This window comes from Equus caballus, chromosome 23, assembly GCF_041296265.1.
Source record: "Equus caballus isolate H_3958 breed thoroughbred chromosome 23, TB-T2T, whole genome shotgun sequence".
NCBI classification, from domain to species: Eukaryota; Metazoa; Chordata; class Mammalia; order Perissodactyla; family Equidae; genus Equus; species Equus caballus.
Genome location: NC_091706.1, coordinates 18,545,049 through 18,568,532, shown reverse-complemented (window position 1 = coordinate 18,568,532; position 23,484 = coordinate 18,545,049). Strand labels below are relative to the sequence as shown.

At 36.5% G+C, this 23,484-nt stretch overlaps 1 protein-coding gene across 4 annotated transcripts in view; it reads right to left on the bottom strand.

The window, feature by feature from the left end:
- The window catches only part of RMI1 (RecQ mediated genome instability 1), an 89,895-nt gene that overhangs the window by 45,658 nt on the left and 20,753 nt on the right, over window positions 1-23,484 (bottom strand). For 3 of the 4 annotated variants that reach the window (XR_011431137.1, XR_002803038.2, XR_011431138.1), the window contains exons 3-4: window positions 11,732-11,832; window positions 1,605-1,690 (exon numbers count right to left, since the gene is read on the bottom strand). Coding sequence is in view for 1 of the 4 variants with exons in the window: in XM_023627034.2 (XP_023482802.2) it covers window positions 1,656-1,690; window positions 11,732-11,832 (136 nt within the window). In the remaining 3 variants the exon portion in view is untranslated. Of the gene's footprint in view, window positions 1-1,528; window positions 1,691-11,731; window positions 11,833-23,484 lie in introns of those variants that run through there. The other variant, XM_023627034.2, reaches the window with a different exon arrangement.

Sequence of the window (23,484 nt, the reverse complement as noted above, 5' to 3'; positions counted from 1 at the left end):
ATCAGCCAGTCCAGATTGGAGCAAGAATATGGGGGCCTCAGGGAGAGAGTCGACGGTTTGCTATGGCCAGCTCCTTCCAGTTCATGAGAGCTCATTGTTAATTTTCAGGAATGTTGCAAGTCACTTTAACACATTGTTATTAAAAATTAATTTATATAAATTTTCAGTTAAATTATATTAAAAGCAAAGATAATAAACATGCAAAACTTCAATTCCTAATTATTTTTACTATTATCTATACTTTTGAAGTTATTTATATCTATTTTACCTGTTTGATGAAAATAACATGTAATGGTGGGCTACCATACATCTCTTCCCAACTCCATATTCAATGCCATCATGTTGGTAGCCTGAAGTCAACCATGGTGGGAATATTTACACCATGGAAATTGGCAAATGTTACAAATCATATTTTTAGTCATTGTTCTTTTGTCTATCTAAACTTTATAAAGTACTAGATAAAATGTTAATGATACCGACTAAACTTAAAAGTGTGTCATATCTGTAGTTGTTACATTATAAATAGCAGAAAAATTGTCAAAACATGGTTGAGTTGCAACCATAGGCTGGCGACAGATCAAGAATTTGGCAAAAATCAGAATCCTGTGAGAATCAATTGGCTATAGGGAATGTACAATAAAGAGTATTTTATACTCTATTATAACTCATAAATTGTCTACTACACATCTGTTATAATCAGCAAAATTCATAATAAACATATATACTGATGTATATAGAGAGAGAACTCAGTTGTTAAACTTTTACTAGCACACCACTGAAGGGAGTCTAGTGGCAAAATCTGAGGCTTTGATAAAGGAAACTAGAGATTCTATTCGAAGCCGGCTCCAGCAACATTCTCTTTTGAGTTGCTCAGGTGTTGGGACATAGAACTCAGAGAAAAGGAAATAAAATTCAGTACATTACCTGGACTCTGCATGAACACTATTTAGCTATATATAATAACATACAGGCTTTTATTGGTTTCAATTTTAAACTTCAATCTCTTAAAATTCATCTTCCACTCTCTCAGAAGGTGAGCTAGCCAAACATACATACAGAAAAATTGTAAGAGGCATGCATGAGCTTGCAAACCTAATTTAGATTTATTACTTCTATGGGAGAACACACCAAAATTTGGTGATAGAATGGTAATAGTGATTATTAACTGTGTGAAGACATTTGCATACTTCATCTCATTTGAGCCTCACAAGACTATAGGCTATAAATCATCACCCCCACTTTGCCAATAAGAAAACTGGGGCTCAAAGAAATTAGACAATTGCCAAGGACACATGCCCTAACATGACCACTTCGATGCCCAAAGGTCCCTCTGTGACACTGGATCAGACTTATCCACTTCCAAATGACCATTTGTTCCATTATTAGTACTGGGTCACCAGTCAGTGAACAACCTTATTAAGGAGTTGAAAATTGAATGTCTAATTACTATAATTCACAGTAAGAGTTAAAGGCATTTTAGCAGATTAATTTCTTAAATCTCTGGAATGCGGGGGGGAGGAAGGATTGCTTTTTGTTTTGTTTTGTTTTATTCGTTTTTGGCATGTGCATGACGGTTTGGGAGGGAGAAGCTGGTCAGGAGGTACCTTCTTGGTGCTCTTCAGCTGCATTTCTGCCCCATCACAGAAAGACAGGAGTCAGGAACTTATTCTCCCCTCTGAAAGTTTGTGAACTGCAAGGAGAAAGCCAAAACAGAAACATTTAATACACTTCTTTTCCATCCGCCTTCCACCTTCTACTCCTACTTCCCCTCGCTCAACTCAGAGCTAAATGTTAAAAATTTTAAAGCTCTTGAGTAAACTGCTTGATAACGTTTAGTGATGCTCATAATGTAAAATTACCAGGGACAATCTGTCAATTTGTATTTCCCAGAAATGTAACCTAACAAAAATATCTTAGCCCTCTGGTTCTTTTCCACAAAAAGAAAAAAAAAAGGTTAAATAAATTTGGGCTTATGCAGTTCTGCTTCATTTCATCAGCATTGAGGTCCCATAAGACTGACATAAAGAACCAGGCCATCATGGAAAATTAATAATGTCAAATACATATTTAAAGCTGACTTATATTGAGCCCTTTAAAATGCACTGAGTCTGCTGCCCTGAATCTCAAAGCTACAATGAATACCAACAGCATGAATTCACAAATATATAAAGGAAGATACCAAATTTATTGAATTTACTTATGGGATTATCACCTGTCTTTTACTCCTAATTGTTAGAGACTGTTCTAAAAACTTGGTGTCCTATTTTTCATACCAATGTTTGAGAAATATTTCAGACCATAATCAAGGAAGACAATTCACAAAAGAAGAAATACAAATTATCAGATCAGCAAAGACTTTTTTTTAATGACAATAACTTGTATAAGTATTTGAGAGATTGAGAAGTCACAAACACTTAAATATTCCAAGTAGGAATATAAAATGAAAGAAATTTTTTAAAAAAAGGAACAGTAGCTACCACTGAGTGCTTACCATGTGTTAAGCACTATGCTAACTGCTTTAAGCAATATGTTTTCACACTATCTCCATTTTATGGATGCTCAAAAAGGTTAAGTAATATGCCCAAGGACGTGAAGCTAGTAAAAAAAGCAGAACTAGAGGGCAATTTGGCAACAAGTATCAAATGTCTTTAAAATTTGTATATTTTTAGAGCCAGCAATTCTCCTTGAAGCTTTTCATAAAGAAATAATTTGAGAAATGTGAAATTACATTTGTACAATGATGTCCACTGTAATATTATTTATGAAAAGGAGAAGTGGAAACAACGTAAAGGTCCAACAACAGCCAAAAGGCTAGTTTCAATGTATTGTGTATTGATGCAATGGAATACTATATAGCTATTTAAAATGATGGTACAACTCTATACTTATTGAAGTAGAAAGTTAGTCCCATGTTAAGTGGGAAAAGCAAAATATAGAGTAGCGTATACAGTATAGCTTTCATGGAAAATAGCATAGGTATAAAAAAGGCAAGAAGAATAATACTCAAAAATGTTAACTCATTATATCTTGTGGTGTGATTTTGAGTGATTTTCTCTTTACTCACATACATTTTTAAATATTTCTACAACAAAAACGAACTACCTATGTAAACATTTGTTTAAAAGATCATAAGAGAACTCTAATACACTGCTCATAGGAATGTAAAACAATACTATCACTTTGGAAAACTCTTCAAGCATTTCTTTTAAAAATAAGCATATAGCAACAAAATGATCCTACCATTCTTTTTTTTTCTTTTTTTCTTTTTTGAGGAAGATTAGCCCTGAGCTAACTGCTGCCAATCCTCCTCTTTTCACTGAGGAAGACTGGCCCTGAGCTAACATCCATGCCCATCCTCCTCTACTTTATATGTGGGATGCCTACCACAGCATGGCGTGCCAAGCGGTGCCATGTCCGCACCTGGGATCCGAACCAGCAAACCCTGGGCCACCGAAGTGGAATATATGTACTTAACCGCTGTGCCACCGGGCTGCCCAATCCTGCTATTCTATTCCTAGGTGTGTACCCAAGAGAAATGGACGTGTATGTTTACACAGAGTTGTGACAAATGTTCAAAGTAGCTTTTATTAACAATAGCCAAAAACTGAAAACAATTCACATATCCATCAACAGGTGAATAAACAAAATGTAGTACATCCATACAATGGAACACTACTCAGTAACAAAAAGAAACGAAACGTTGATAAATGCCTGGATACACAACATAGATAAACCTCAAAATCATCATGCTGAGTAAAGGAAGCCAGACACAAAAGAGTACACATTATATGATACCATTTATATAGATGTAAGAGAATGCAAACTAATTTATAGTGACAAAAAATAGATCGGTGATTGCCTGAGGCCAGGAGCAGGAGGGATAGACTACAGAGAGGCATGAGGAAATTTGGAGCGGAGTGTGATGATGAAAATGTTCTGTATCTTGATTATGGTTGTGGTTTCACAGGTACATATAATTATCAAAATTCATCAAATTGTACCCTTTAAATGAATGCAGCTTATTGTACATACATTATACTTCAATGAAGTTAAATTTTTAAAAAGCTTACAGAAGCTTAAGTCTTAAATATATATATGCATATATATATGTTTATTATAATAATTTTTTCCTAAACTCTTTATACAGGAATTCCAGGTCATCAAATTGGTTTTAAACTTAATAATAATCACAACAATTTCAGGTAACATTTGTAATATTCCAGGAACTATCTCATCAAAATCCCAATGATATTTTTGCAGAGAGAGAAAAATTCATCCTAAAATTCATGTGGAACCTCAATGAACCCCAAATAACCAAACAATCTTGAAAAAGAATAACAAAGTAGGAGGTTTCATACTTCCTGATTATTCCAAATTATTACCAAAGCTACAGTAATCAAAATACTGTGATACTGGCAGAAAGATACACATGTAGAACAATGGAATAGAATAGAGAGCCCAGGGGCTGGCCCACTGGCACAGCAGTTAAGTTCACACGTTCCACTCTGGCAGCCCAGGGTTCGCCGGTTCAGATCCCGGGTGCGGACATGGCACCGCATGGCAAGCCATGCTGTGGCAGGCATCCCACATATAAAGTAGAGGAGGATGGGCATGGATGTTAGCTCAGGACCAGTCTTCCTCAGCAAGAAGAGGGGGATTGGCAGCAGATGTTAGCTCAGGGCTAATCTTCCTAAAAAAAAAGAATAGAGAGCCCAGAAACAAATACTGGCATATATGGTCAAATGATTTTTGACTAGAGTGCCAAGACCAGTCAACACCATTCCTACAAATGGTATTGGGAAAACTGGATATCCATACGCGAACAAATGTAAGTTGGACCCTTATACACCATATATATCATATGTAAAAATTAACTCAAAATAGATCAAAAACCTAAATGTAAAACTCTTAGAAGAAAACATAGGTGAAAAGCTTCATGACATTGGATTTGGAGTTCAAAACTGATTTCTAAAATATGACACCAAAAGCTCAGGCAACAAAAGAAAAAATACATTGGACTACAACAAACTTAAAAACTTTTGAGCATTGGGCCTGGCCCCGTGGCCGAGTAGTTAAGTTTGTGCGCTCCGCTGCAGGTGGCCCAGTGTTTCGCTGGTTTGAATCCTGGGCGCGGACATGGCCCTGCTCATCAAACCACGCTGAGACAGCATCCCACATACCACAACTAGAAGGACCCACAACGAAGAATATATAACTATGTACTGGGGGGCTTTGGGGTGAAAAAGGAAAAAATAAAATCTTTAAAAAAAAAAAACTTTTGAGCATCAAAAGATACAATCAACAAAGTGAAAAAGCAACACACTGAATGGGAGAAAATATTTGCAAATCATATATCTGATAAGAGATTAATATCCAGAATATATTAAGAACTCCAACAACTCACCAACAACAATTAAAAAATTAAAAAATAGGCAAAGAACTTGAACAGACATTTCTCCAACAAAGAAAATATACAAATGGCCAACACACACGTGAAAAGATGCTCAACATCGCTCATCATCCCAGGTCAAAAGAAATACCCAACTGTTCCCATTTATTATTAGTTAGGTTCAGAACTTAATAGCAATAATTTGTGTGGTGTCCAACAGGTGACACTGTGTCTCTCTCAAAAACGTAAAATATCCTGACCCTGTAAGTTCACTGGAATGCTTACAGAACCTCAGCAAACAGTTTGGAAACCACAGATATAGTTAATCATTAAGAATAGGGAAAGGGGGCTGCCCCCATGGCATAGTGGTTAAGTTTGGCATGCTCTGCTTCAGTGGCCCAGGTTCACAGGTTCAGATCCCAGGCACGGACCTACACCACTCATCAGCCATGCTGTGGCAGGAACCCACATAAAAACTGGAGGAAGATTGCCACATATGTGAGCTCAGGGTTAATCTCCCTCAAGCAAAAAAAAAAGAGGAAGATTGGCAACAGATGTTAGCTCAGGGCTAATCTTCAAAAAAAAAACATAAATTAAGAATAGGGAAGAAATGTAAAGTAAGGTTGAATGTAACAACTCAAACTAAATTATATTCAAGGTTTCAGATTTGTCTAAAAACTGTGAGGATTTTAGAGGCTGTAGTCACAGTTTTAATAGTGCTGCTATAAATATGGGGTATCTTCTCTAAATATACGGGAAATCTTCTCACTATAACATTAAATTGTATTGCTCAGTCTTTGGCTATGCCTTCCAAGTCTTAAACTGAAATATTCTATTTTCTTCGTCAAAATGCATCAAAACTGTGTTTGATTCAGATTTCAATTCTACAAGACATAGGTTGACCTAGTATTAAATGCACTCATGATTTTAGTTTATAATTTAAATTTAAATTTAGTTTATAATTTAAATTCAAAAGTCCATAGGCTATAGTTGCAGTTGTGAGCAGAAATAATATGTGTCACTTCTGGGCAGAGTTAATTAAGAAATAGGCCTGCCTTCACCACCCTTTCTTACTCTGCTGGCTGAATGCAGAGAACTCTGAAGTCCTAAAGGATGGCAGAGCCACAATATGGAAGAAGCCCAGGTCTCTGAATGAGTTCTAGAACAGCCACCTGCTGACGAGGAATATTCACACTGTACTGTTATATCAGCAAGAAATATACTTCTATTTTGTTAAGCCACTGAAATTTTTGGGTTGGTTTCTTACAGCAATTAATGCAACCCAACTAAGGCTCATTCCTGACATAATTGAGAATACTTTTCAAGTTTTACAATTAAGTATGACACTTGCTAAAGGTCCTCTGATAGATACATCCTTTTCATCATCTTGAGTAAATTCCATCTATTCCTAGATTGCTAAGAGATTTTATAAATAGTGTATATGTTTACTGAATGACATTTTTTTCAAGAACTGTGAAGGGTCTGAGATTTTACCCTACTTGCAATGGAATACTGCTCAGCAATCAAAAGGAATGAACTACTGATACACACCACAACATGGATAAATTTCAAAATTATTATGTTCAGTAAAAGCAGTCACACAAAAGAGTGTATCAGTACTTCTTTCCTTTTTATTGACAAACAGTATTCCATTTTATAGATATACCATATGTTGTCTATCCATTCATCAGTTAATGGACATTTGAGTTGCTTCCATTTTTTGGCTATTATGAATAATGCTTCTATAAACATTCATGTACTTTGATGTATAAATCATACACACTGTCTGATTCCATTTATATGAAGTTCAAGAACAGGCAAAACTAATATACAGAGATAGAAGTCAGAAGAGTGGTACCTAGCAGAAGGCAACTGGTGTTTACTGAAAAAAGGCATAAAAAAGCCTTCAGGGGTGATGAAAATGTCACGTCTTCATCTGGGTGGAGGTCACAAAGGTGTAGATGTGTAAAAAGTCATCTAACAATGAGATACCGCTTCACACGTAGTAGAATCACTAAGAAATGGAAACCTCCAATGTATATTGCTGGTGGAAATGTGAAATGTTGGAACCAGTTTGGAAAATAGTTTGGCAATGCCTCAAAATGTTAAACCCAGAGCTACCATGCAATTCTCCTAGGTATCTACCCAAGAGAAATACAAATATATGTCCACACAAATGTTCGTGGCAGCATGATTCATAACAACCAAAAAGTGGAAGCAGCCTAAATATCCATCAACTAATGAATGGATAAACAAAACGTGGTATATACACAAAATGGAACACGATTTGGCAACAAAAAAGAATAAAGTGATGATACTTGCTACAACATGGATGAACCTCAAAAACATTATGCTAAATGACAGAAGCCAGTCACAAAAGACTGCATCTTGTAAGATTCCATTTATATGAAAGGTCCAAGATAGATAAATATATAAAGATAGGAATTAGATTAGTGGTTGCCAAGGCCTGGCAGGGACAGGGGACAAGGAGAATGGGGAATGACTGCTAACAGGTACAAGGTTTCTTTTTGGGGTGATGAAAATCTTCTAAAATTAGAATAGGGTAATAGTTGCAAAATCTGTAAATAGAACAAAAACCATTGAATTGTACACGTTAAACAGGTAAATTTCATGGTGTATTAATTATATCTCAATAAAGCTGGGCTTTTTGTCATCAAGCAATATATTTTAAGTTTGTGTATTCAACCATATGTAAACTATAAATCAATAAAGCACTAAACAAAAGGCATATTAAGAACTGCTAAAAATAAAATAAGAAGGGCTGGATAATAGAATCCGAATTTAACGGAAGGGTAAGATCTTTGAGATCACGTGCTCCAGCCTCTTCACTGCATAAATGAGGAAACTGAGGTTCTGAGAATCATGACTTGCTCCTTCTCAATGGCAAAAACTGAATAGAAAATCAAGCAGTTACCTTAATGGTCAGCTGCCAGGATATACACTGACTATTCAAAACCAGGTTTCGGGCCAGCCTGGTGGCACAGCAGTTAAGTGCGAGCGTCCCGCTTCAGGGGCCTGGGGTTTGCTGGTTCAGATCCCGGGTGCGGACATGGCACCACTTGGCACGCCATGCTGTGGTAGGCGTCCCACATATAAAGTAGAGGAAGATGGGCACGGATGTTAGCTCAGGGCCAGTCTTCCTCAACAAAAAGAGGAGGACTGGCGGCAGCAGCTAGCTCAGGGCTAATCTTCCTCAAAAAAAAAAAAAACAAAACCAGGTTTCTAGTATTTAATATATAGACTACTATATTCAAACACACAGGTTCTAGCTAGAGTTTATACAACAGTATTTGCTGGAAAGTGTTAAACCAGGTCCCAGCATGGCCATCTGATACATTCTGTTTTATAGAAGTCCTTTATGAATAAACCTTCAGATATAGTTTACACACAGTGACTTCCCTCCAAAGCGTACTGTATGGAAAGGGGAGGGGAGGGTGGAAGGAAACCTTTACAGTGGAGAAAGTCAACAGTCTCTCAGCCAGATGATCGAAGTGAACACGAACAGTGATGAGTCACACTGATAGGATGTATCCTTAATATGATGCGATGAAAACGGCACTTTACCTCTGTGGTCTTCCTCCCAAACACCCATAAGCCTAATATAATCATGAGAAAAACATCACGAAAATTCCAATAGAGGGGCATCCTACAAAATACTTCACTGGTACTCAAAACTATCAAAGCCATCAAAAACAAGGAAAGTCTGAGAAAGTGTCAACACCAAGAAAAGAGGAAACATGATAACTAGATATAATGTGGTATCCTGGAAGAGAAAAGACATTAGATAAAGCTGAAGAAATCTGAATAAAATATGAACTTTAGTTAATAAAAATATGATGATATTGGCTCATTAGTGGTAACAAATGCAGCATACTAAAAATGTAAGATGTTAATAATAAGGTAAACTGGGTGTAGGATATGTAAGAACTCTCTGTACTATCTTCTCAATTTTTCTGTAAATCTAAAATGTCTATTAAAAAAAAAAGAGGTATCTAGGAAAAGGGAAGATTCAAAAGTTTTAATACTGTGCCTAAGAAGTTGGAGGAACTTAAGGATAAAATAAAGGTGGGAAATTCCTCCCAAAATGGAAAGGCAATTAATCTCCTCCCAAAAATTGTCTGCAGAAAGATTGGTAATCCCAATACACTACACATAACTACGAATGCAATGACAATACTTAAATAGTTGTAATAATGGGATCACTGCTTAATGATTTTTTTTTTAAAGATTTTATTTTTTCCTTTTTCTCCCCAAAGCCCCCCAGTACATAGTGGTATATTCTTCTTTGTGGGTCCTTCTAGTTGTGGCATGTGGGACGCTGCCTCAGTGTGGCCTGATGAGCAGGGCCATGTCCGCGCCCAGGATTTGAACCAACGAAACACTGGGCCACCTGCAGCAGAGCGCGCGAACTTAACCATTTGGCCACGGGGCCAGCCCCTGATTTTTAAATTTTATAATAAGCTTATAGAGAAAACAGATGTCATAAATCTGATTAACAGAATGCAAATGTTGTCAGTCTGATAATGTTAAAGTAAAAGTATAGCTACCCAAAGCTGAGAGGTGGAACGAGGAGATAAGAGGAAGGGGAAGTCATGAGTGCTAATAAGCCTGCTTTGTAATGAGTAGTTAGGAGAAATGGCCTATAGTTGAAATAAGAAATCAAGGTGTAAGTTCATCATTTCATGCTTTGATGATAATGAAGGGGTTCAGAACATGCCACCCCAAAATATGCTGCTTTGGCATATTGATTATTTTGAGCTAAAGGCAGAAACGGCAGATTGAGAAATGGCAGATGCAGGAAGGGCTCCCTAAACTCCCCCTTTCTATCTAAAAGCAGGTCATAAAATTTCCCATGAGAAAGCTGCCTTCCTGGTACCAGGAGCAGAACATCCTTGTCACCAGAGACTGGGAGTCAACACTGAAATGGACCCTTACAAACAAACCTACTAAAATAACCCTTATCTTCCATTAGTTTCCCTCTTATATTTCCTAGTTTCTGTCCCACAATTTACTGCCACTGACCCAAGTATCTGTCTTGTCACATATCTACAATTTACCATTCTTTGTTTAAAAAGGTAGATAAGCTTTGGGCCTAACAGCTTCTTTGGGTCTTCATTTTCCTTTTGAAGACTTTTGTGTACACATAAAAACATTAAACAAAATTTGTATGCTTTTCTCCTGTTAATCTGTCTTATGTCAGTTTAATTCTTAGGCCTAGCGATAGAACCTAGGAGGGTAGAAGTTTTTCCTCCCTTACAATAACCAATAGAGAAACTAAAAAGAGTGATATAATTACACAGAGAAGAGGGTGAGAAGAGAGATGAGAGGCAACCTAACACTTTATCAGAACTGGAATTTAATAGATGTCTAAAAAATGGCAATTCTCATATTACTTAGAGAGTAGGGAAAATTAGATACACTAAAAGCAGAGTTTAGGAGTTAGGGAGTAGAATGGTGGTGTGGGTGGGAAAGAGTAAAAAAACATTTGGTGCTTTTCATTATAGGTCTTTCTATACTATGTAATTTTATAATTATGTTTATGTATTACTTGATGAAAGGTTTGTTAATGTTCTAAAAAGCTTTTAACATAATATTCTTGGGAAAGCACTTAGCACAGTGCCTCACATTCATCAAGGAGCTTACAGCCTGGGCAAAGATTCTTGGATCCATGTGTGGCACAAAATCTTCAAAGCCCACCTACTTCCAGGTTGGGACAATAGAGTGTGCTTTTAACCAGAAGACAGCGAGGGATCTCCAAATATTCTGCTCAAAGTAAGATCTCAGGACCTTTGCATGATCCTGGTAGCTGTAATGAGAGAACTCCAGTAATGACTGAGATTTCGTTTCCACCAGCCTGTGCTCCAGCACCAGCAACACAATTTGTGGGGCTCAGTGAAAAATGAAAATGTAGGAGGCAAAAATGCTGTTCACAATGCAGGGAAAAAATACTGTTAAAGGTACTAGAATATAAAGCTGTTTCCTTTCTTCTGCAGATTCTCTCAACTTGTCATGGTATTTTATATTTGCTTTTTAATGTCATTCTAAGTAAATAAAAAGTAAAATTCTAATTATTAGCATGCATGTTACTGATAATGAACCTCTTAATCTCAAATTCCTGTGCCTGATGCACGGTAAGCCAATCACTGAAACATCAGCGAGCTTGAAGATGGAGAAAGGTTTATTCAAGTTGGCCAAAATGAGAAGGTAGGATAGTTCTCTCAAATCTTCCTTCACAAGAGAAGAAAGCAGGGGATTTTATAGAGCTAAGGGGCTTGGCAGGAAGAGTTTTGGAGAAACCAAGGAGTAATTGGCATTTCTTACACTGCAGACAAGCCCTTGGGCAATCTGACTTGTGGGCGTCAGTGGCAGCTGAGAGCTGGTTATCTGGTGATTGTAACTTCCTTGAAGACATTCTTTTTCTTCTGCAAAACAAATTCATAAATCCTTGTGACCCTTGAGTCACCCCTCAGGTTAAACAAGAAAACCCGAAAGTTGACAGGATTAACTTCTTTTCATCTATGGCTGTGCTGGGAACAAGGTGGGAGGATAATCATGTTCTTATTGAATATTTACAGTAACCCTCAGGTACCAAGCTTCATTACCTTTCATCTTTATATTATGCAATGCCAGTTTTAAATGCAAATATGAGAACATTTAACTCATATTCTCAAAATGATGATTTTGGAATCATCAAAATTACATAATTCTGATTTTATAGCTCATACATGTATATGTATTTTGTTCTTACCAGAACAGTGGAAACACTGTGCAAAACTAAGTCAACTGTTATTTCATTTCTTAATATACACACATTCTACCAATACTTACCTTTAGCTTACTGATGAGCAAGAAGGAACTGAAGGAAAAAAGAACTATGGGTTGCACTATCTTTCCCTCTCCTTCTATGTCATCATTTTCAGGGTAGGTAGTTGGCTAGAACAGGGAAGTAACACAGGTAAGAAAGGATATGATGGGGTTCCTTGGTAGTTTGTGTTTCTTAACATGCCATTGCCTTCTGTCTGCAAAGGAAGTTTTAGTTAAAAAAAAAAAAAGCATGATCTCTACAACTGTCAGCCACCCCAGCCCAGCCTTTATCCAGTGGTAGACCTAACACTCTCACTTTGTACTCCTTTGACATGTGCTGAATTCTAATGCATTGTGTGTCCACTAGAATTCTGTAATCAAGGGGCATCTCAAAATCTACATGCCAACTGAGCAGCAAGGAAAAGTGTCAGATACACATATTGTGTTTATCTCCTCTGCTCAGGTGCATGCTCTACAGTCCCATTGGACTTCACTTACAAAACACATGCCCAAAGATAAAATTATCAAGAATTTCAAGACAGCAACAGCAGAGCACTGAAGCCCTACTAGGAAAGTGGCCCTGTTAGATGACAGAGGTCGCACACCCATGAAGCTGGCTTTGCTGCGCTTGGAGTCTAATTTAATTTGATTTCAAGAAAACAAAGAAACATGACATTTCTCACACATTCAAGTATGTGGAGTAAGATTCATACCTACAACAGGGAAGGGTTTTGTCCAAAATTATATTAATACAAGACTAGAATTTGGTTCTCTTAAAATGACAAATTGTCTTGAGTACTGGGTTTGCTTTACCTATAATCTGCCCAGAGAACAGAGATTCTGTACCATAAACTGACTTTGGCATGCCCTTAATTATATTTTTTAAAAGTCTTAAAGAGCTACATTTCCTTATAATTATATTATCTTATTCTTTGTTTAAAATATTGTACTGTCACTTTGATTACTGCTTTGACTATCTCCCTGACTATACTGGAATGTCCCTGAGATGAAGAATTTGTTATACCCAGCTGCTAGTACAGGAAATGCTCAACAAATATTAAATATTTAAGTGAGTGAATGAGTGAGGAAATAAGGTTGCAGGATAATTTAATGAGACATTAATAGGTTTTTTATGTTGTAGAACAACAGAAAATAAGCATTTTGCTTTGTTCTCTGGATTTTTCCTCTTTTAGATCCCATGAGTAGTGTTGACACAAAATAGCTGATAACCACTCTATAGATAAGAGAGATAAGGTGAGTTTTACTTGAGCCAGGGTGAGGACTATAACTTGGGAAGGCAGTTTCCACGAAGGAAGAAAGCGTTCCAGAGAACCATGGTTTTCAGTACAGTCTTATCCCTTTCTAGAAAAAGAACCCAGGATACATATTCATCAAAGTTTCAAAGAGGTATTCAGTTACAAATTAGTGGGTCAACATGACCCTGATGCTGGGAAAGGGACTAATGCATTGTGTGTCCACTAGAATTCTATAATCAAGGGGCATCTCAAAAGCTACAAGCCAACAGGACAGCAAGGAAAAGTTACTTGGGCATTTCTTTTAATAGGGGTGTTACTGACACTGGTGTAGGAGGGGAAGTATGCATTCTTGTCTTAAGAGAGTGTGTTCTTTAACAGTTAGGGCAGGTGTACAATGTATGTTTGACAGGCCATAAGTCAGGCTTCTTTAGTTCAAGCCAAATCAGTTTTGAACCAGAATAGTTACCCTATATACCTCAAGATGTGAAAATCTCTTTTCAGTAGCCAGGAAAGTCTTCCTCCACCTCAACTTCCCTTCCTAGTTTTTGTTAAGAGTGTACCTGGAGTCACAGGAATTAGAGTAGAGGGAGGCAGAGAGGAGAAAAATGATAAATTTGGAAAGGGAAGGAGAATTTCCCAAGACTGGAAAGCAGATAGTGGGGTATGGGACCTGAATAATGAGACCCATGTCCCTCTCCCTGCCAGTGCCCTAGTAGGTGACAGGACTCAAAGAGGAATGACTGATTGGTGTACCTAGGAAAGTTGGACTTGACAGTGGGGCTCAAGAACCTAAAGAAACCAGAGTAGAGGGAGCCAAACAGCCTTATGGCCAACCTATGAGGAAACTGAAAAGAAGCAAGTGTTTGCAAATTCTGGTGAGAACAAAAAACCATTACACTATCCTTCATCTTTCTGCACCATTTATATTCACTAGGCTATTGCTGGAACTTCTATCCTTGGCAAACTTGGATGTATCCTGCATGGCAGCCAAGGAATCATTTGGGCTTACACCATAAAGATATCAGCAGTAAACTGTGGACCAGAGACTAGTGGGGCCTCACCAAATGTTCAGCTCTTTCCAAAGCCCTCTGGAAACTTCACGTGAATTTGAGAAATGGGAACCCAACTATTATCTGTAGTTGAGTTTTCTACCAGCCTAAGAAGGATGGAGGCTTAAAGTCAAATTAATGATGTAGGGGGAAATGAGTGCTGCAACAGAAAACTATGTCTTGTGTAGAGAACTCTCCTCCTGGTTATCTGATTCTGATCCTAAGGGATTATAGTTTTGTAAATTGTAGACAACTGATAGCAATGCAAAACAATTGCCTATAGACATGCAAGTTCTGTCTTAGCTGACAGAGGTTCAGTTGAGTTCCTATCCCCACTGTGGAAAGACCAGTTTTGGCTTCATTTGTACATTAATGTCGACATTCTTTTAATCCATATAAATTTGTGCTTTTTATCCTTTTCCTTTGAACTAGTTATATTTGCCTGGTTCCTTCATTGCTTAAGTTAAATAAAATCTATGTGTTCAATTTTAGATCTGTATGAGAGCCTGATTTTACCCTTTTTTAAAATTGTCTTTTCAAAGAAAATAATAAACATAGGACTTGTTGTATATGTTGTATATCTGAGTTTACAAAATAAGATTCATATCCACAACAAATACGTAACAAAATAAGCCCTAGAAAGAGCTAATTGAAAATAACTTAAGGTAGTCAACACCAGGGAATAGAATCACAGGTTATCCTAATTCTTTTACCTCATTTGGATACAGTTTAGTCTGTATTCTACTTCAATTTCTTCTCTGAGCTGCAATTCATCTTGGCAATAAACTGATATTATACTTCATATTCATTAGCTAATTGAAATGTATTGCTCAGGACCAAAGTCAATAATCTATTATTGAAGATAATCTATTATCGAAGGACAGGTCTATACCAACAACTCTGAATGAAGCATATGTAACATAGAATATTTAAAATTCTGTGTCTATCTCTCCCTACTACCTCCATGCTACTTGGTACCATCACATTCACTGATGAAGAACAGACTGGCAAGGGACAAGAAGAGGAACATAAAATTTGTTAGAAAACTTATTACCTGAGCATCCTTGATCAAGAGATAATGGTGGCTTTGGGTTAAAACGGTTCCAATGTTGATGGAGAGAAGTAAATTTACTGGAGATATCTTCTGGAGGTAATACTGAGAGAATATCATCTATTATCAAACCACTAGCATAGGTATACAGATAATAGCTATTCTTCACTCCCCTCCTCCCTTCAAAAATTTTAATAGCTATTCTTAACCACATGTATTAGTCAGAGCTAGTCAAGAAAACAGCTCACAGCAGTTAGTTCAACAGAAGGAATTTAATACGGAGAACTAGTTACAAAGGAGTTGAAAATGCTGAAAAGCCTAAGAAGGAATTGTAAGGCAATCCGCCGATGAGTAACAGCAGGAAGCTGCTAACACCCTGGGGCCAGAGGGATCAAAACAGGCGGTTATAACCTAACTGAAATCAATTGGCAAGGGGAGAGTGTTAATTTTCTATTGTTGTGTAACAAATTAACACAAATTTAGTGGCTTAAAACAATACACATCTATTATTCCACAATTTCTGTGGGTGAGGAATCAGGCACAGATTAGCTGAGTCCTATACTTAGGGTCACAAGGCTGCAATCAAGTACTGGCCAGGGCTTATGTCTCATCTAAGGCTGGACTAGGGAAGGACTCTTTTGCTATAAAAGACATGATTGAAACATCTGGCAAAACTGGAATGAAGTCTGAGTTAGACGGTAGGAACATAATAATTATATTTCCTGATTTTGATGGTGCTATTCTAATTGTGCACATAATAACTCTTTATAGGAAATACTTGCTAAACTATTTGGGGGTGATATGGCATAAGTTTGTATAGATACTTATAAATTTTAGAATCCATATGAATTTTAGAATCAGCTTGATTTACACCAAAATGTCATGTTGAGAATTTGATTGATATTGCATTGAATTCATAGATCAGTTTGGGGAGAAGTGACATCTTTAAAATACTGAGTATTCCAATCTATGAACCAAATTTACTTAGATCTTCTTTTGTGCGTTTCAGCATTTTGTAGTTTTTAGTGTACAAATCTTGTACATCTTTCATTATACTTATAATTCCAAAATATCTTATTTTTTCATGCTATTCTAAGTAGTAGTTTTTTATTTGTTGCTGCTATATAGAAACACAACTGTTTTTTATATTGTCCTATATACAGCAACCTTGCCAAGTACACTTAGTACTTCTAATAGTTAATAGATTTTGAATTTTCTACATACACAACTATGTCATTGGCAAATAAGGAGGTTTATTTCTTCCTCTCTGACACGTTTTTTTTCTTTGCCTTATTACTATGGCTAGAACCTTCATAACATTGTTGAATAGAAGTCATAATAGCAGACATTTTCATCTTATTCCCCATCTCATGTATGATATTTGCTGTACGTTTTATGTAGATTCTCTTTATTAGAATAAGAAAGTTCCATCGTATTACTAGTTTCGTGAGTTTTATTATGAATATATAAATTTTATCAAGTGCTTATTCTGTATCTATTGGAATGGCCTTATAGTTTTTATCTCTTAATGTGGTGAATTACATTGATTGGTTGAACTATCCTTGCATTCTGGAAATAAACCCCATTTTGTTATGATGTATTCTCCCTTTTATATCTTTTAGATTTAATTTGTTAATATAGCATTTAGGATTAATTTATATTTTGAAATTATATTCATGAGAGGATTGGTGTGTATATTCTTTCTTTTAATCTTCTATGCATGTTCAAAGTTATGTCAGCCTAGTAAAAAATGTTGGGAAATGTCCTCTCATTGTCTAGTCTCTGGAAGAACTTATGTAGAGTGGTGTTATCCTCAAAATTTGGAAGAATTCAGTGGGGATGCCATCTAGGCCTAGAATTTGTGAGAAGGTTTTAAATAACAGATTCACTTTTTATTTCACATACCGTAAAATTCACCCTTTTAAAGTGTAAAATTGAGTGGTTCTTAGTATACCCATATAGTGCAACCATCATACTATCAAATTCCAGAACATTTAAATCATCCCCAAAAGAAACCCCATATCCATCACCAGCCACTCACTGAACAGCCTCCCTCCTGCCCCTGGAAACTACTAATTACTTTCTGTCTCTATAGATTTAACTATTATGGATATCTCATATAAGTGGGATGATAAATAATGTGGTCATTTGTGTTGCTTCTTTCACTTAGAACAATGTTGTTCAAGGTTCATCCACGTTGTTGCATGTATCAGCACTTCATTCCTTTTTATGGGTAATATTCCATTGTATATATTACCATATTTTGTTTATCCACTCATTAGTTGATGGACATTTGGGTTGTTTCTATTTTTTGGCTGTTATGAATAATGCTGCTATGAGCATTCACGTACAAGTTTTTGTGTGAGCATATGCTTTCAATTCTCTTGGCTAAGAATGGAATAGTTAAGTCATATGGTAACTCTGTTTAACTTTTTGAAGAACTGCCAGACTGTTTTCCAAAGTGGCTGTACCATTTTATAGTCCCATTAACAACATATTTCTCCATATTCTTGCCAGTAACTATCATTGTCTTTTCAATTATAGCTATCCTAGTGGGTATGAAGTAGTATCTCATTGTGGTTTTAATTTGCATTTTCCTAATGACTAATGATGTTGAGCACTATTTCATGTATTTATTGGCCATTAGTATATCTTTTTTGGAGAAATATCTATTCAAATACTTTGCCCATTTTTAAACTAGGTTATTTGTCTTTTTATTATTGAGTTTCAGAATTCTTTATATATTCTAGATATTAGTCTCTTTTCAGATATATGATTTGCAAAGACAGTCTCCCATTCTGAGGGTTGTCCTTGCACTTTCTTGATCTTGACAGCATCTTTTGAAGCACAAGTTTTTAAAATTTTGAAGCGCAATTTATCTATTTTTTCTTTGGTTGCTTGGACTTTATGTGTCCTATCTAAGAAACCACTGCCTTAATCAAGGTCACAAATATTTACAATTATGTTTTCTTCTAGAGGTTTACTTATAGCTCTTACATTTGGGTATTTGATCTATTTTGAGTGAATCTTTGTATAGTGTGAGGTACGGGTTCAACTTCATTCTTTTGTATGTGGCTATGCAGTTGTCCCAATACTATTTATTGAAAAGACTATTATTTCCCCTTGTCAAAAACAAATTCAACTACTTTAATATGGAACTACTCAGATTTTCTTTTCTCTTATATTTGTAGTTTCTCAGGTATTTGATCATTTCAACTAAATTTTTAAATGCATCAGCATGAAATTATTCATAATGTCCTCTTAAAAGGTTGTTAATGCATGTAGAAACAGTGAGTGATTTCTCCATTTCATTTCTGGCATTTATTTGTGCCTTCTCACTTCTTTATTTGTCTTGCTAGGAGTTTTAGTCTTCTCAAAGAAGCAACTTTTAGCTTTGTAAATCCTATTATGTTAGCTTTCTATTCCAATAAATTAAGCCCTTTATTTTTTCTTCCTCCTTCTTTGTGCTTAATTTGCCATTTTTATAACTGTGAGATAAATGCTCCACTCATGGACTTTTAGCCTTTCTTTTCTATTAAATGAAAGATGTAAAGTCTCCTCTAAGCACAGTTTTATTTACATCTCATGAATTTTGATGCTTTATTTTTATTATAAAATACTTTCCAATTTTCATTGTGGTTTCTTCCTTAACCCAAGGTTACTTTGGAGTCTGTTTTGTAGTTTCTAAACACATGAAATTTTCTAACCTTTTTTTTTTCTAGCTTATTTTAATTATGGTTAGAGAATACACTCTGTATGCTTACAATTCTTTGAATCTTGTTTAGACATGCTTTCTAGTACAGCATGATCAATTTTTGTAAATGTGCCACATGCACATGAAAAAACGTGTATTACGCATTTGTTGAGTACAGTAGCCTATATACATGGCGATTAGGTCAGCTGTATTTTCTACATCCCTACCAACTTTTTTTTGATTACTAAGTATGTAATCTTCCTCTATGATTGTGGATTTCTCTATTTCTCCTTGTAGTTCTGATAAATTTAGAAGGACATATTGAATTCAATAAATTTAGAATTGCTAAACCTTCCTAGAGAATTAGTCCTTTGATTATTATCATTGTCTCTCTTTACTACTAGTCTTTTGTTTGAAATTCAGTTTGATATTAACATAGCCACAGCAGCTTTCTTTTGGTTAGTGTCCGTATATCTTTTTACATCTTTCACTTTTCACCCTTCTGTATCCTTGCATTTTATGTCTCTCTCATTTATAATTGGATTGTTATCTGACAATGTTTGTCTTTTATTGGAGGATTTCGCCTATTTACATTTAATGCAATTTCCTATCCATTTGGCTTTAAACTTACTGACGCCCTGTTTTTCCTGTATGCCACTTTTTTTGTTTTCTCTTTCTTGCTTTATTTTGGGTCAAGTACTGTTTTTTTTTTATTCTATTTTATTCCATAAGCATATAGTAATATACTTTTACAAGTCTTTTAGTAGTAGTTACTCTAAATATTACAACATGCAACTCTGAATATTCAAGTCTAAAATAAAAACTACAGCTTAACATTTCCTCAGACATAAAGGATCTTAAAATACTTTTCCATTTATCTCCCTCCCAACTTAAATGCTATTGTTTTCACGTACTTTAGTCCTGTTTTCTTAAATCATCAAGACATTATTTTTGTTTTAAAATCACCATTCATTTAACCCACATATTTATCCTTTTCGTTGTTCATTTGTTCTTGCACCTCCAAGCTCCCATCTGGTATCATTCTCCTTCTGCTCAGACAACATAATTTTTGTGGTTTGTTAGGGAAAAAAAATTCTCATTTTGTGTGTGAAGATTTTCTTTTTTTAAAAAAAAAAAGATTTGCACCTGGGGGCTGGCCCCGTGGCTGAATCCCACGCGCTCCGCTGCAGGCAGCCCAGTGTTTCGTTGGTTTGAATCCTGGGCGCCAACATGGCACTGCTCATCAAACCACGCTGAGGCAGCATCCCACATGCCACAACTAGAAGGACCCACAACGAAGAAAATACAACTATGTACTGGGGGGCTTTGGGGAGAAAAAGGAAAAAAAATAAAATCTCTAAAAAAATAAAAAAGATTTGCACCTGAGCTAACAACTGTTGCAAATCTTCTTTCTTCTTTTTCTGCTTTACCTTCCCAAACCTCCCCCCCACCCCGTACACAGTTGTATATCTTAGTTTCAGGTCCTTCTAGTTGTGGGATGTGGGATGCCGCCTCAGTGTGGTCTGACCAGCGGTGGCATGTCCACGCCCAGGATCCGAACCCTGGGCTGCCACAGCAGAGCACGTGAACTTAACCACTCGGCCACAGAGCCAGCCCCTGAAGGTTTTCTTAATTTTACCTATTGCACCTTATTTAGGACATTTTGCTTTGTATAGGATTCTAGGTTGGCAGTTATTTTCTTCCATCACTTTGAAAATGCCATTCTGTTTTCTCATTCCCACTGTTTTTATTAAGTAGTTGATTGCCACATTTTTGGTCCTTTGAAATATGCCTTCTTTCTTTCACTGCTCTAGATTTTTTAAGTTTTCAGTGGTATTGGTAATATTTGCATAAGTATGATTTTCTCTTAATATATTTTGCTTGAGGTTTGTGGGACCTCTGAAACCTGTAGCTTGATGATTTTCATAAATTTTAGAAATTTCTTAAGCATTAACGCCAAATATTCTCTATTTCTTCTCTAAAACTACAGTCACATTAATGTTAGCCCTTCTCTGTTACATGGTTTTCAGGTTCTTTTCCATCCTTTTGTCTCTATACATCTTTCTGCACTTTTTCTTCTGGCCAAACTTAATTATTTCTTCAGCTGTTTTCCATCTGGTGTTAAACTCATTCACTGAATTCTTAATTTTAGTTATTCTTTATTTTTAGTTTTTTAAATTCCTAATTCCCTACTGAAATTTTCAACCCTTTTGTTTTTTCTCTTGAGCATCTTACATAGGTAATTTTACATCTATGCATGTCTTGAGCGTTTCATGTAGTGCCTGCTAACTCCAGAAGTGTGGACACTTACCCACCCAGTCATAAGCAGTGCTGGACCAGAGCAGAAGGCAATACAGGAAAGATTTACAGAATGGAGGAGCAAAGAACATGTACTCTCTGAAAGTAGATTCATTCCTAAGAGGAAGAGAAAGCTCATCTCATTATACCCATTTTTCCTTCCCATTTGCTTCTGCCAGGTACCCTTAGGATCATTTTTTTTTTTTTCCTGAGGAAGATTAGCCCTGAGCTAACTCTGCCAATCCTCCTTTTTTTGCTGAGGAAGACTGGCCCTGAGCTAAGCATCCGTGCCCATCTTCCCCTACTTTATATGTGGGACGCCTACCACAGCACGGCTTGCCATGTGGTGCCATGTCTGCACCCAGGATCTGAACCGATGAACCCCAGGCTGCCGAAGTGGAACATGTGCACTTAACTGCTGTGCCACCGGGCTAGCTCCACTTTTAGGATCATTTTTATGTTAAAATATCAATTGGAGATTATCATGCAGGTAACTTAAGTGACCACTTAGCCCCACATAAGAGCAGACCTATGGCTACAAATTCTCAGGGAAAACGTGCCCCCCGCCGCCAACTAGAATCTAGGCCAACTCAGCCAAGTTTTCATGTAGACTCCCTTTGGTATCAGGCAGATTTTTCTAATCTACCCCTTCACTGTAGAGGATAGCTCTCTGAGGTGCTATGTATGCAGAGGTTTCAGGGCTTTAAGTATCATGCTATTGTAACAGATTATAAGAAATCACTAAAGGATATGAAGTAAGGAAATAAAGATGATCAGATTTGATGATTCATTTATAATATCAATAAACACTTACTGGAATTAAAGGTAAATCACTCAGCCATAACCTCAAGCAGCTTATATTCCATTAGAGCAATGGTTCTCATCCAAGGGCAGTTTTGTCCCACAGGGACTATTTTGCTATGTCTGGAAAGGTTTTGGTTGTCACAACTGGAAGGATGCTACTGGCATCTAATGGGTAGAGGCCAAGGATGCTGCTCAATGTCCTACAATGCACAGGACAGCTCCCTACAACAAAGAATTATTCTGCCCAAAATGTAGCAGTAGAGTCAGAATTAGAGAAGCAAATAAATACAACAAAACATACATATTAGTTTGTATAGTGTACAAGAGGGCATGAAAGTGGGCGATGGAATTCATGGAACACTTCAATAGGCACCTTAAACTTAAGCTAAGTTGGAAATATGAATGAATTTAGGAGGCAGGTGGATCACTATGAGCTTAAATATGAAAGCATGAGGTGTATTCTCTTACATGTTTGGGGAACCACAAATAATTTGGTATGACTAAAACTTAGAGGCAGATTAGGTAGGTGGAGAATAATGGGAAAAGATGAGGCTGAAAAGGAAGGCAAGAGCCAGATCACAAAAGGACTGACAGACTAGATGAAGAGCTTGGACTTCACTCCGTATGTAGGGGGTAGGAGAAAGATGATATGAAAACTTAACCAAGAGAAAACAAGAAATTTATTCTAGAAAGATCATTCAGGTAGAATTCTGGGAAAAGACTTGAGGGCAAAATAAGGAACAGACTAATTAGTAAACCTACTGGAATAATCCAGGCCAGAGAAGACCAGAGCCAGAATCACAGCACTAATTTAGAAGGATGGACTGATAAGGCAAAGTACTATACCCAGTCGTTAGTGACCGAATATGAAGAGAAAATAAGGTCTCATCTCACCTTTCAAGCACTACTTACAGAGATAGAGTATAGGAAGAGAATATTTAGAAGAAAGATAATGCTATCTCATTTAGATCTCTTGTAATAAAACAGCTATGCAAGTATATAGATTTTACTATTAGAGCATTTGGCAGCAAAATCTGCGTCGTGCCTTGAACTCTATCATCCTTCAACCAACAATGGCAAAAGATTTTTAAAATATTTTTCTACTACATGTCTTTTTT